Source organism: Pseudophryne corroboree, chromosome 8 (assembly GCF_028390025.1).
Source record: "Pseudophryne corroboree isolate aPseCor3 chromosome 8, aPseCor3.hap2, whole genome shotgun sequence".
Taxonomy (NCBI): Eukaryota; Metazoa; Chordata; class Amphibia; order Anura; family Myobatrachidae; genus Pseudophryne; species Pseudophryne corroboree.
This window is the reverse complement of record NC_086451.1, coordinates 459,657,201-459,671,060: the sequence shown is the minus strand read 5'-3', so window position 1 is coordinate 459,671,060 and position 13,860 is coordinate 459,657,201. Positions and strand designations below refer to the sequence as shown.

The following is a 13,860-nucleotide window of genomic DNA, read 5'->3' as shown; positions in this document are numbered from 1 at the left end:
TGGAGTTGAATTGGAGGGACAGTTCTCACTGACAGCGCTTCTGCAGGCAGGAAAATGGCGCTGAACGCTGCTGGGTCTGCTCTGAGGGGAAGCTCCGCCCCCTTCATGGCGCTGTCTTTCCGCTCTTCTGGAGATTATACTGGCCTGAGGAATTGTGCTGGCAGCGATCCCGGGACCCTGACAGGCTTGGAGGTCAGTGTAGGGTGTAGGCCAGTGGCGGATTCAGACGGGCGAAATGGGCAAACGCCCCCCTACACTGCACTGCAACGGGAAAAATGGCCGGGGCCGGGTTTTCAGATTTCAGTACTTCTAAATTCTGAATTGCGCCCGCCCTGGCGCCAGCGACGATCACCTGCTGCGAGCAGTGGCTGAGCGGCAGGCAGCAAGCACTGACACTGCAGGCCGGGCCGCGGCGCGCCTACTGCCGCTGAGAGTGACGTCTGAGGGTGCGAGAGACAGTGTGTGCTGTCAGTCAGCGACGACCTCCCTTCCCCCGTCCCAGCAGTAGGCTTTAGTGGACGCCGAGAAAGCATTCAGGGGCAGGCTGGCGCCATTTTGCAGCAGAGGAGGAGCGGGCACGGACTCCATGGAGAGAGCTAGGCTAAAGCGATTGATTGTGTGTGTATGCCATGTCTCCTCCCCTCCAAGCTAAAGTATGTGTGTGTGCCATATCTTCCACCCCCACTTCTCCTCCTAGCTAAAGTGTGTGTGCCATGTCTCCCCTCCTAGCTAAAGTGTGTGTGTTCCATGTCTCCCCCCTCCCCTCCTAGCTAAAGTGTCTGTGTTCCATGTCTCCCCCCTCTTCTCCTAACTAAAGTGTATGATATGTCCCCTCTCCCAGCTAAAGTGTGTGTGTTCCATATCTCCCCCCTCCTCCTAGCTAAAGTGTGTGTGTTCCACGTCTCCCCCCTCCCCTCCTAGCTAAAGTGTGTGTGCCATGTCTCCCCTCCTAGCTAAAGTGTCTGTGTTCCATGTCTCCCCCTCCCCTCCTAGCTAAAGTGTCTGTGTGCCATTTCTCCCCCCTCTTCTCCTAACTTAAGTGTATGATATGTCCCCCCTCCTAGCTTAAGTGTGTGTGTTCCACGTCTCCCCCCTCCTCCTAGCTAAAGTGTGTGTGCCATGTCTCCCCTCCTAGCTAAAGTGTCTGTGTTCCATGTCTCCCCCTCCCCTCCTAGCTAAAGTGTCTGTGTGCCATTTCTCCCCCCTCTTCTCCTAACTTAAGTGTATGATATGTCCCCCCTCCTAGCTAAAGTGTGTGTGTGCCACGTCTCCCCCCCTCCCCTCCTAGCTAAAGTGTGTGTGTGCCACATCTCCCCCCTCCCCTCCTGGCTAAAGTGTGTGTGTTCTACGTCTCCCCCCTCCTCCTAGCTAAAGTGTGTGTGTGCCACGTCTCCCCCCCTCCCCTCCTAGCTAAAGTGTGTGTGTGCCACGTCTCCCCCCTCCCCTCCTAGCTAAAGTGTGTGTTCCACGTCTCCCCCCTCCTCCTAGCTAAAGTGTGTGTGTTCCACGTCTCCCCCCTCCTCCTAGCTAAAGTGTGTGTGTGCCACGTCTCCCCCCAATTCTCCTAGCTAAAGTGTGTGTCTGCTCTTGTACCGTCCCAGGCCCCAGTGTGTATGTCACCACGCCCCTCCTCCCCCAGTATGTTTGTCACCAAATCCCTCTCCTGGCCCCCATATTTGTCACTATGTCCCTCAAAGACCCAGTGTGTATGTCACTATGTCCCTCCAAGACAGGGACAGCTCGACGGCCATTTGAGTGGAGTGGCGGGACACATGACTGATCTGGCAGAGGACCTCCAGTCCAGAAGCGGACCTCGGACAGTCAGACATGGGACAAAGATCCGCAGGCCCGCAACTTGGGGTGAGATACTGTTTAAGCATACCTCCCAACTTTGCAGTTTTGTGGAGCGGGACACTCGCGCGGCGAAGCCGCGAGCGCTCCCGAAAAGGAGGTGTGGCCTATGAAAAGGGGGGGTGGCTTCGCGGGAGGACCCGCGATCGCGAGCCATGCCCCCGTTTTCGTCACTGAGGGGGCATGCCAAGCGCTCTGTGAGCCGCTGGCATGCTCCCTCTCCCTCTGACTCCACTGAATAGACGCTGTGCGCATGCGGGTGGGACAGCGGGACAGTCCCCATAAAACGGGACTGTCCCGCGAAAATCGGGACAGTTGGGAGGTATGGTTTAAGCCCTTCCACTGCAATACTCGGAGTAAAGAAGGGGGCAGGTTCCCCTGTGTTTTTTTCCCTCGCTGCCCCAGTGTAAGTTAATAAGGGGGTAGGATTCCACTTGCCCCCAGTGCCTGCATTATTTTGGCTCATTCAGTGTACTGTAATGTGAATTTCGGCTCATTCTGCATGCTGTAATGTGAATTTCGGCTCATACAGTGTGCTATAATGTGAATTTCGGCTCATACAGTGTGCTATAATGTGAATTTGGGCTCATTCAGTGTGCTATAATGTGAATTTCGGCTCATTCTGCGTGCTATAATGTGAATTTTGGCTCATACAGTGTGCTATAATGTGAATTTCGGCTTATTCTGCGTGCTATAATGTGAATTTCGGCTCATTCAGTGTGCTATAATGTGAATTTCGGCTCATTCAGTGTGCTATAATGTGAAATTTGGCTCATTCTGCATGCTATAATGTGAATTTCGGCTCATTCTGCGTGCTATAATGTGAATTTCGGCTCATTCAGTGTGCTATAATGTGAATTTCGGATCATTCAGTGTGCTATAATGTGAATTTCGGCTCATTCTGCGTGCTATAATGTGAATTTCGGCTCATTCAGTGTGCTATAATGTGAATTTCAGCTCATTCAGTGTGCTATAATGTGAATTTCGGCTCATTCAGTGTGCTATAATGTGAATTTCAGCTCATACAGTGTGCTACAATGTGAATTTCAGCTCATACAGTGTGCTATAATGTGAATTTCGGCTCATTCAGTGTGCTATAATGTGAATTTCAGCTCATTCAGTGTGCTATAATGTGAATTTCGGCTCATTCAGTGTGCTATAATGTGAATTTCAGCTCATACAGTGTGCTACAATGTGAATTTCAGCTCATACAGTGTGCTATAATGTGAATTTCGGCTCATTCAGTGTGCTATAGAAACATAGAATTTGTCGGCAGATAAGAACCACTTGGCCCATCTAGTCTGCCCCCTTTTATTTACATTATTTTTATCTCTAACCTTATCTGATCCTTATTTCTTTGTAAGAATATCCTTATGTCTATCCCATGCATGTTTAAATTACCCTACTGTCTTATCCTCTACCACCCCTGATGGAAGGAATGGCGATTCGCCAGTCTGTATCACCAGTGCGCAGGGTTCTCTCCACTAACTGGCAACATTTTATTAGTAATGGCAACAATAGGAAATTTTAGAAGCGAACGGGAAGGGCATTACTAAGTGGGAGGGGCTATGATTAGGGGGAGGAGTCATAATTCTTAAACCGTCCCCCCTAAAAGTTAAGTCTAGATCCGCCACTGGTGTAGGCGCTGGCTCAGGGCACCCCCCTCACAGCGCCGCACTATGTACCACTGAGCCCCGGAGCGCAGTTAGTACTGCGCTCCATACCCTGTTGCCGCCATCTTCACACCGGTCCTCCGCTTGCTAGGGGGGGCGGTGACTAACTCGCCACAGATCTTCTGGCTCTGTAAGGGGGTGGCGGCATGGTTCTGGGGTGAGCGATCCCCTGTGGCGGGGAACGTTCTATCCCCTCAGGAGCTCAGTGTCCTGTCAGTGGAGATAGTGGCTCAGACCCCGCAGGGCGGACACTACTCCCCCCCTTAGTCCCACGGAGCAGGGAGGCTGTTGCCAGCAGCCTCCCTGTAAAATAATAAACTCCAGGCACATTTTCTAAACTGAGTCTGGTAGGAGGGGCATAGAGGGAGGAGCCAGCCCCCACTCTCAAACTCTTAAAGTGCCAATGGCTCCTAGTGGACCCATCTATACCCCATGGTACTAATTTGGACCTCAGCATCCTCTATTACGTAAGAGAAATTAGACTAAAATGAAAACTCTAATCCACTGACTAAATCTTAACTAAAACAAAGCAAAAAAAGTGAATAAGTCTAAAAGTAAATGTAAAATCCTTGTCAAAATTAACACAGGAAGAACGGTTTTACCTTTTTACAGAACAATCATGTGTTCTAGATATTTGCAAAAAGCAAAGCTGTGAAGGAAATAGGATTGTGAATTGCACTTGTTTGTTTTAACAAACATAAGGCATTAATTTGTATATGATACATGCAGGGGCGTAGCTATGCCATACGGGGCCCCATAGCATACTTCCATGCTGTGGAACAGGTCCGCCCCCCACCGCCGCGTGTGCCCCCCCCCCCCCCCCCCCCCGTGGATTACTCCATAGGTACAGGCCCCCCCCCCCCTGCCGCCGTGCGTGCCCCCCCACCCGTGGATTACTCCATAGAAACCCCTTCCCCGAAGCACTCACCATTGGGGCTGCACTGCCGCCTCATCCGTTCTCCCGGCCAGCCCGGCTCCACCTCGTGTCTCCTCACAGACGCTGGGAGGAGGCGTGGCTGTGGTCCAGGGATGTCCCTGCAGACTCAGCCATGCCTCCTCCCAGCATTAATACTCAGGAGAGGCGGAGCTGGCGGCCGGGTGACCAGGTGTGGCTGCAGTGCAGCAGCACACATAAAGGAAAAAGATGCCAGCATAGTAGGTGCAGGGGAAGGCTCGGGCCCCAGAGACACCTTGGGCCCCATAGCAGTCGCATCCCGTGCACCTATGGTAGCTACGCCCATGGATACATAGGAGCACTATGGTAAGTCAACCTCATTATGTAAAACATTCTCATCTTACTGAGCCTAGATTACCGACGATATATGGGAGCGCCACGGTAAATCAGACTCAGTATGTGACACATTCTCAGCCTACTGAGCCTAGATTACCGACGATATATGGGAGCACCAGGTTATGTCAGAGTCAGTATGTAACACATTCTCAGCCTACTGAGTCTAGATTACTAATGATATATGGGAGCACTACAGTAAGTCAGACTCAGTATGTGACAAATTCTCAGCCTAATGAGCCTAGATTACCGACGATATATGGGAGCACCACGGTAAGTCAGACTCAGTATGTAACACATTTTCAGCCTCCTGAGCCTAGATTACTAAACACATAGGGGGTCATTCCGACCTGATCGCACGCTAGTTTTTTTTTGCTGCGCTGCGATCAGGTCAGAACTGAACATGCGTCTGCACCGCAATGTAAAATCGCGTTGCACGGGTACAAAGCGGATCGTTGCTGTGCAATGGGTTTTACGAAGAATCCATTTGCACGGGCGATCGCAAAGAGATTGACAGGAAGAAGGTATTTATGGGTATCAACTGACCGTTTTCTGGGAGTGTTTGGAAAAACGCAAGCATGTCCAAGCGTTTGCAGGGCGGGTGTCTGACGTCAATTCCGGGACTGTACAGGCTGAAGTGATCGCAGCGGCTGAGTAAATTCAGAGCTACTCAGAAATTGCACAAAATGTTTTGCACAGCTCGGCTGCACATGCGATCGCACACTTGCAAGGCTAAAATACACTCCCCCATAGGCGGCGACTATCTGATCGCAGCGCAGCAAAAAATAGCTAGTGAGCGATCAACTCAGAATGACCCCCATAGCTAAAAGGGTATGCAAACTTCTCAAGGGGATTTTAGAGAATTGTTCTTCAGTAAAATCCATTACAGCAGGCATGTCAAACTCATGGTCATCCAGCTGTCACCCAAATCTAACTCTCTCTGCACATGTTACATCTGCCCCACCTGCAGTACACATGGTTTTGCCCAAATGCTTTTTTGGTTTGCTAACAACTCTGAATAACCGCCTAAATCTTGACTAAAACAAAGCAAAAGATAAAGACTAAAATGTGACTTTAAACCAAGTACAATTTAAAGTAAGCGACTAAAACTAAATTGTAAATCTTTGTCAAAATTAACACTAGTACTCCATCACAAGAGCAACATAGATGCGAGGAACATTGACTGTCTGAGTGCCTTCATGGGCGCCCAGAATGGGCGCAGGAGCTGCGACGCTGGCGCCATGTTTTATGTGTATGAGATCACAGTAGTGATTTAAGACGCCCTGAAAATGATCCTGACACGCCTGCGTTTTTGCAGACACTTTCCGTTACCTCCAACCAACGGCCTGCATCTGATTCCTCACTGTGAGCGGCATCACAAAGGTACCTTGGCGCGTGCGCACTGCGGCAACAACGCATGCGCAGTCTGCTGATAATAGCTCAGGTGCGACACCATAGAGGTTGCGACGGCAGCTGATTCAGGCCCTGTGTTTGCAGATAGCAGCCTTTATAGATAGTGTTTAAAAAGTGAGTCGGTGCCCATATAGAGGTCCAGGCTGTGCTGTTGTGTTTATGGGTACTGACGCCAGTAAGGCACTAAGGGGTACATTTACTAAGCAGTGATAAGAGCGGAGAAGTGAGCCAGTGGAGAAATTTCCCCATCAACCAATCAGCAGCTCTGTATCATTTTATAGTATGCAAATTATATCTGTTACTTCAGTGCTGATTGGTTGCCATGGGCAACTTCTCCACTGGCTCACTTCTCCGCTCTTATCACTGCTTAGTAAATGTACCCCTTAGGTGTCTATTTACTAAGCCTTGGACGGAGATAAAGTACCAGCCAATCAGCTCCTGTCATTTTTCAAACACAGACTGTGGCTTGGCAGTTAGGAGCTGATTGACTGGTACTTTATCTCCGTTTACTTTATCGCCATCCAAGGCTTAGTAAATAGACCCCTTTATCATTTATATACACCTGGAAAGCGACGTACAGACCCTCACCTGAGCATGTAACATTCATTATCATGTATAACGCAGAATGAATATGAGGGCAGAGCAGATACAGTGACCAATACCAAATAATTCACAGCTACTGTATAACTGACATTGGCCCTCATTCCGAGTTGATCGCTCGCTAGCTACTTTTAGCAGCCGGGCAAACGCATAGTCGCCGCCCACGGGGGAGTGTATCTTCGCTTTGCAGGAGTGCGAACGCTTGTGCAGCAGAGCGCCTGCAAACAAATTTTGTGCAGAACAAGACAATCCCTGTAGTTACTTATTCTGTGCGATGATTGCTGCGACGAGTGACACGGTAATGACGTCCGATACCCGCCCAGCAAACGCCCGGCCACGTCTGCGTTTTTCCAAACACTCCCAGAAAACGATCAGTTGCCACCCAGAAACTCCCACTTCCTGTCAATCTCCTTGCGTTCGCCAGTGCGACTGAAAGCGTCGCTAGAACCTGTGCAAAACAACGATGCTCATTGTACCTGTACGACACGCGTGCGCATTGCGGTGCATACGCATGCGCAGATTAGCCCCGTTCTGCCATAATCGCTGCGCTGCGAAAATCTGTAGCAAGCGATCAACTCGGAATTAGGGCCATTACCTCTATATGACTAATAAGTACAATGACTGATTCCCTGACGGCTCCTCTCTGTAGTGTCTATAGGACACATCCTGTCTGATACAGGAGAATAGAAGTACAGGTACACCACCGATTTTCCGGCAACCGATGATCCGGAACTTCTTTTAATCTGGACAATTTGCTTTGTCCGGATTAAAGGGGATTAATATGCGCAAGTGTCAGTGGGTACAACTTCCACGGACACTGCAGGTGACACAGACAGCATCGGTGGGGCTGTTATGGCGTCCAAGGTCACAGCAAGTACCGCACATGGGCCCTCATTCCGAGTTGTTCGCTCGCTAGCAGATTTTAGCAGCATTGCACACGTTAAGCCGCCGCCCTCTAGGAGTGAATCTTAGTTTAGCAGAATAGCGAACGAAAGATTCGCAAAATAGCGAAAAGAAATTTCTTAGCAGTTTCTGAGTAGCTCCAGACCTACTCACAAATAGCGATCAGTTCAGGCCGTTTAGTTCCTGCTTTGACGTCACACACACGCCCAGCGTCCGGCCAACCACTCCCCCGTTTCTCCAGACACTCCCACGTTTTTGCCTGACACGCCTGCGTTTTTCCGCACACTTCCAGAAAACGGCCAGTTTCCGCCCAGAAACACCCACTTCCTGTCAATCACACTCCGATCACTTCAACGATGAAAAAACTTTGTTCTGCTGTGAGTAAATCTACTAAGTTCTTAGTAAAATGACTATGCGCATGCGCACTGCGTACCATGGCCATGCGCATTTTTGCCTTAATCGCACCATAGCGAAAATCGGCAACGAGCGAACAACTCGGAATGACCACCTTGGGCGGAACACACAGCGCGCATAAGTGTCAGTGGGTACAGCTTCCGCGGACACTGCAGGTGACACAGCAAGCATCAGTGGGGCGGTTATGGCGTCCAAGGTCACAGTAAGTACCTGATACCTGTTTTGCATACACTACTGTGTTTATTCATTATTTCATATTATACTGTAACATATATTTTACTATTTATTGCTTTAGAAATGTTCTGAAGGTGCAAAATTAGTAAAAAAAAGTTTCCACCTTTAATCCTGCAAAATCGCTAATCCGGCACGGCACTGGAACTGAGGATGCCGGAAAATCGGTGGTGTACCTGTGTTATATAATATAACTGTCCGACAGTCAGATACATTGTATGTCCTATAACAAATACATAGGAATGGGATCATCAGATCGACACGTAAAAGGTCAACAACAGTTTATGGTTTTTTTTGTGTCATTGTATTCGTAAAATAACTGGGAACTCCAATTACTGCACCGTGTCCACTCGCCAAGCTTTAGGAAAGGTTACTATTCCCAGTGGTAGTCCACGTGGATGGTAAAGTATGAAAAATCCTAAAAATGTAAAAAAAAACACTCATGTCGACCTTTTTATGTGTCAACCTAACATCCGTATCCCAAATAGATAATTATTTCCCTGCTACCACAGTTGTGCAGTATATATACAGTATATATATACAGTATATATATATATATATATACAGTATATACAGTATATATATATATACTGTATATAACAAGACAGGACACACAGCTTATCATCACCATATAGTTTTCCTTCCCCTCTTGCTGTGATATGTGTCGCTGGATGCAAAAAACTGTGGTTATTATCTGGTTTCTCCCAAATGCTTTTGTAATTATGACATGTCTAGTGCAACCCCCCCCCCACCCCCCCCCCCATAGTACTGTATATACCTGATCCCCCATATACTCACCAGAGCAGACACCTGACACTCCCAGAATAAGCAGGAAGAGGGGGGACATCCTCCTGCGGGTGATAGATTTGGGGGACATCCTCCTGTCTGTGATATATTAGGGGGACGCCCTCCTGTGGGTGATATATTAGGGGGACATCCTCCTGTGGGTGATATATTGGGGGGGGGGGTCCTCCTGTGGGTGATATATTGGGGTTCTCTCCTCCTGTGGGTGATATATTGGGGGGATCTGGATCAGTAACAGAAGAAACTTCCCGAAGAGAAACTCACAACAAATATAATAGTATCACCAGTGACTCAGTAAGTCTGAACACAGGGAGTGTGGTCTCCCTGCTGATTGGTTGGTGTCTGGGTCTCTGACCAATAGGAAAATGAGCAGACAGAGGATCAGCAGTTACCAGGCAGTTAGGAAAGCTGAGAGAGAAAGTGAAAGTGACATGCATCAGAGACAATGGGGGTAATTCCAAGTTGATCGCAGCAGGAAATTTTTTAGCAGTTGGGCAAAACCATGTGCACTGCAGGGGGGGCAGATATAACATCTGCAGAGAGTTAGATTTGGGTGGGGTATTTTGTTTCTGTGCAGGGTAAATACTGGCTGCTTTATTTTTTTTTACACTGCGATTTAGATTGCAGATTGAACACACCCCACCCAAATCTATCTCTGTCTGCACGTGTTATATCTGCCTCCCCTGCAGTGCACATGGTTTTGCCCAACTGCTAAAAAATTTCCTACTGCGATCAACTTGGAATTACCCCCAATACACGTTTGTATTGTAGCAGTTACCTAATCAGTGGCAAACCCAGGATTTCTAGAGGGGGGTTTCCAAATGCAGTCCACAATCTCCCACTCTATGGAACATTGGATCAAGTGTGGGAGTCTGGGGGAGAAGTAGAAGAACCTAGTAACGACCCTGGACATTAATGTAAACAATGGACATTTTATAAACTGGATACTGTATGTAATTCAGTATTAATATTTAACACTATAGATGGTCTATATAGTATAGTATCAAAAATGTAAATAATATAAATAAATGGGTCAGAAAGAGGTTAAACATCCCATAATAATAAATACACAAACATAATAGAACCAGTACTGAATTTTCTAAGCACACATTCTCCCACCTCATGGTAAGGCTCCTGTCTCTTCTTCCTGGGAGCGACTCTCTAGTCCAGTGCACTGACTGAGTGCTCAGATCCACACACACAGCAAATTTGGTAGTAGAAGCTGCTACCATTGGGCATGTGCAGCAGCTCTGCTCTGTCCCTTAAACTGCATGATATGGCGGCAGCTCTATTAAAAGTATATACCATTGCTATTGTTGTCATAATTTGAGTCACTTGCCAAGAGGAGGGGGGTTTCCAGGCAACCAGAAGCCCCCGCCCCCCTGCGTTTGCCTATGCTAATGGTAGTTTTTATGTTTATATCACAGTTACAGGAGAATCCCGGATATCAGGGGCCCTTCCAGGGTCGGATTATGGACAAGGTGATGCAGATAGCCGCCTAGGTGCAGGGCTGCCATCAGAAATTGTAGGGCCCGGGACTGACAAAATAGGCAGGGCCCCCCTCAGGGTAAGGGAAGGGGTGCAGAAGTGGGCGGAGCTGTGGATAATGTGGGTGGTGCTACAGTGGGGGAGGGGCCAGTTTAAAAAAATTGTCACACTTTAGGCTTTGAGGGTGTCATTATAACATGTCACTGTCATATAATCAGGTCTATTCATGAAGCAGTGAAAAGACGTGAAGTGAGCCAGTGAAGTTGCCATGGCAACCAAACAGCTGCTATGTATACTTTTATAGAATGCACTTGAAAAATGTTACTCCAAAGCTGATTGGTTGCCATGGTCAAATTCTGAGCTGGCGCACTTCTCCACTCTTATCACTGCTTCATGAATAGACCCCTATAACACTACAAATAGAGAAATACAGGAGAGGAAATTCACACTCACACAAAACCAGACTCTATACTAAATATACTGAGAAAGCCACATCAATTCTAATTCTGTATCCAATGGTGGGAACTTTGCGGTCAGTGGTTGAGGTTACTCGCGGTCACCCGCTGACCGCAAAGTTCCCACCATTGGATCCAATGTAGCGCCTATGCGCTACATTGTATCTTCAGTGCGCAGCCTGACTGACAGCTCAGGAGCGCACAGCCAATCAGGAGAGTGCCACGACGTGGCGCTCCCTGATTGGCTGAAGGGACCCTCTTTGACAGGAGTCACGGGGGGTCCCGCCAGTCGGGGAAAGGGGTCCCATGTGTAAACATGGGACCCCTTTCAGTGCGTGGTTCGGGTTTCCGGTTTGTTTTTTTGCCAAGTACGTGGATTATAAAGAGGACACAAGCAACACTGGATTAGGTGAGTATAATTTTATTCACAGGTACCCCGTGGAATCTTCATTGAGAAGTGGAGCGAGCCTCGTGTGAACATAGGTAAGTATGTGTGTATGTAGGTGTGCATGTATGTAATAAAGTTTTACTATCACGGTGTGTGTGTCCTGTTTGTCACGTCTGGCACGGTTTGAGGATCCGGCAGCTGAGATTTGCCCGAGGAGGTAGCAGGCTGTGAATGAACCAGATGAGGGGGCTGGTTATAGTTCCTTCGCATGGGACACGGAGCAATGAAGAACGTAGGCGGGGTTTAAGAGTCAATGGAAAGTATTTATTATGTACAGGGCTGAGGTAGGGAACTGAAGCTGAAGCACAATGGTTAAAGACGTGGCTGGAGGTGAAGAACTGCGGACTGTGATTTGAAAGACGAGACTGTAGATGATGAACTGTGGAACTGTGGATGGTAGTTGAAAACGTGGCTGGAGACAAGGACTGTGGACTGTGGTTTGGAAAACGAGGCTTGAAGATAATAATCTGCAGGCTGTGGTCAGTGGTAAAAGGCGTGGCTGGTGATGGAGATCTGTGGAGTGTGGCTTGAAAGACGAGGCAGAAAACCCGGGGCCGACTGTGCCCAAAGAATCTTACTGGACCGGGTTTTCCAGGAGCGCTTCCACAGGCAGTAACAGGCAAGAAACGGCAGGGCTGCAGCAGCAACAGAGAACCGACCAAGCAGGATCAGGAGGAACCAAGATACAGCAGGAATCCTGGGAGCACAGGCTAAAGCACCTACAACAAGGTTGTAACTTGAAGCACTGGCATCCCTGTCCTAAACCAGCCCCCTTTTATAGGGAGAGCTTCCCCTGGATTGGCTGGAAGAAACAGGAAACAGGAACTATGCTTAAAACTTGGTCGCCAACATGGCGGCGCCCAGTAATGCAGACCTTTTTGCAAAGCCAATTGCTCACTGCCCCTGGTCTCCAAGCAACGGTTCAGCGAGAGCGACCCGCTGTAGCGGCGTCCCGCCTCCACGAGCGGACCCCCTCACCTCCGCTACTGCTGCCCACGGATCCGGCGCAGCAGCCCACCTCCGCCGCTGCCCGCACAACGCCAAGGAAGCCAGCCCCACGGCCCCAGCGTACCAGTAAGACTCCGGACGCTGACACTGTTTTTTGTTGGGTATTTTTTTTTGTAGTACTACAGGTACCAGCGGGCCCAGTTTTCCACCGCATGCTGGTACTTGTGGTTCTCCAAGTACCAGCTTGCGGTGGAGGCTTGCTGGGACTTGTAGTACTGCTACAAAAAACAATATTCTTTTTTTTACACTTGGCTATCAGCCCCCCATCCGCCGCCCTTGGATGGGGGGGACAGCCTCAGGCTTCACCCCTGGCTCTTGGGTGGCTGGAGGGGGGGGGACCCCTTGACTTAAGCGGTTCCCACTCTTCCAGGGTACCCCGGCCAGGGGTGACTAGTTAGTGATTTAATGCCAGGGCCGCAGGGACCAAGATAAAAGTGTCCCCCGACTGTGGCATTATCTCTCTGACTAGTGGAGCCCGGTGCTGGTGTTAAAAATACGGGGGACCCCTACGCTTTTTGTCCCCCATATTTTTGGCACCAGGACCAGGCGCAGAGCCGGTACTGGTTGTTCAAATATGGGGGATCCCCTGTAAAAGTTTTCCCCGTATTTTTACAACCAGGACCGGCTCAAAGAGCCCGAGGCTGGTTGTGCTTAGGAGGGGGGACCCCACGCAATTTTTTTTTCTGTTTTTACAGTAAACAGACCCTTTCCCATAGATAACCATGCACGGATCTCACTGATCCATGCATGATTATCCAAACTCGCCTGGAAAAAGCAGGTCTATTTTTTTGCTGCTTTTTTTAACGAATCGCAAAAAAATACACCCGCACTTGAGCACTCAGAGACTAACACCCAAATACGAATGAATAGTGAATACCCGTGTTGTATGAAATAACAGCCGCGTTTGACCGATGGTCTATTCATTCGTATTTCTGGACTTTGCCGGTCAAACCATTACGAATGGTCCAAACACTGCCGAGATTTGTGCTTAGTGAATTCCCGTGTTGGGACTTAGAAAAAAACCCACAAATCGGGCAAACTCGGATTATTAGTAAATTTTGGCCCCAGTGCGGAGTCAGTCGGACTAGAAGAGAAGAGGAGAGGACAGTCAGACCCGAGACCTCCGGCTTCTGCTGATAACAAGTGCAAAAGGTTAAGCTACAAAGAGAGGTGATTGCCAAGCCACCAGCTGCACACAGTAGTAGCGTGTGTTTCAGTCTTAGTAGTGGGGGTGGGGTATGAATTCATATCATGAAGTGTGTTTGTGTCAGTGTGTGTGTCAAT

At 48.8% G+C, this 13,860-nt stretch overlaps 1 protein-coding gene across 1 annotated transcript in view; it reads right to left on the bottom strand.

Moving 5' to 3' along the window:
* Positions 1 to 9,443, bottom strand: part of LOC134949965 (class I histocompatibility antigen, Gogo-B*0102 alpha chain-like) — a 288,485-nt gene extending 279,042 nt beyond the window's left edge. The window contains exon 1 of the mRNA XM_063938645.1: positions 9,172 to 9,443. Coding sequence (XP_063794715.1) covers positions 9,172 to 9,250 — 79 coding nt within the window. The 5' untranslated portion in view covers positions 9,251 to 9,443. The remainder of the gene's footprint in view (positions 1 to 9,171) is intronic.
* Between the last annotated feature and the right edge of the window lie 4,417 nt (positions 9,444 to 13,860).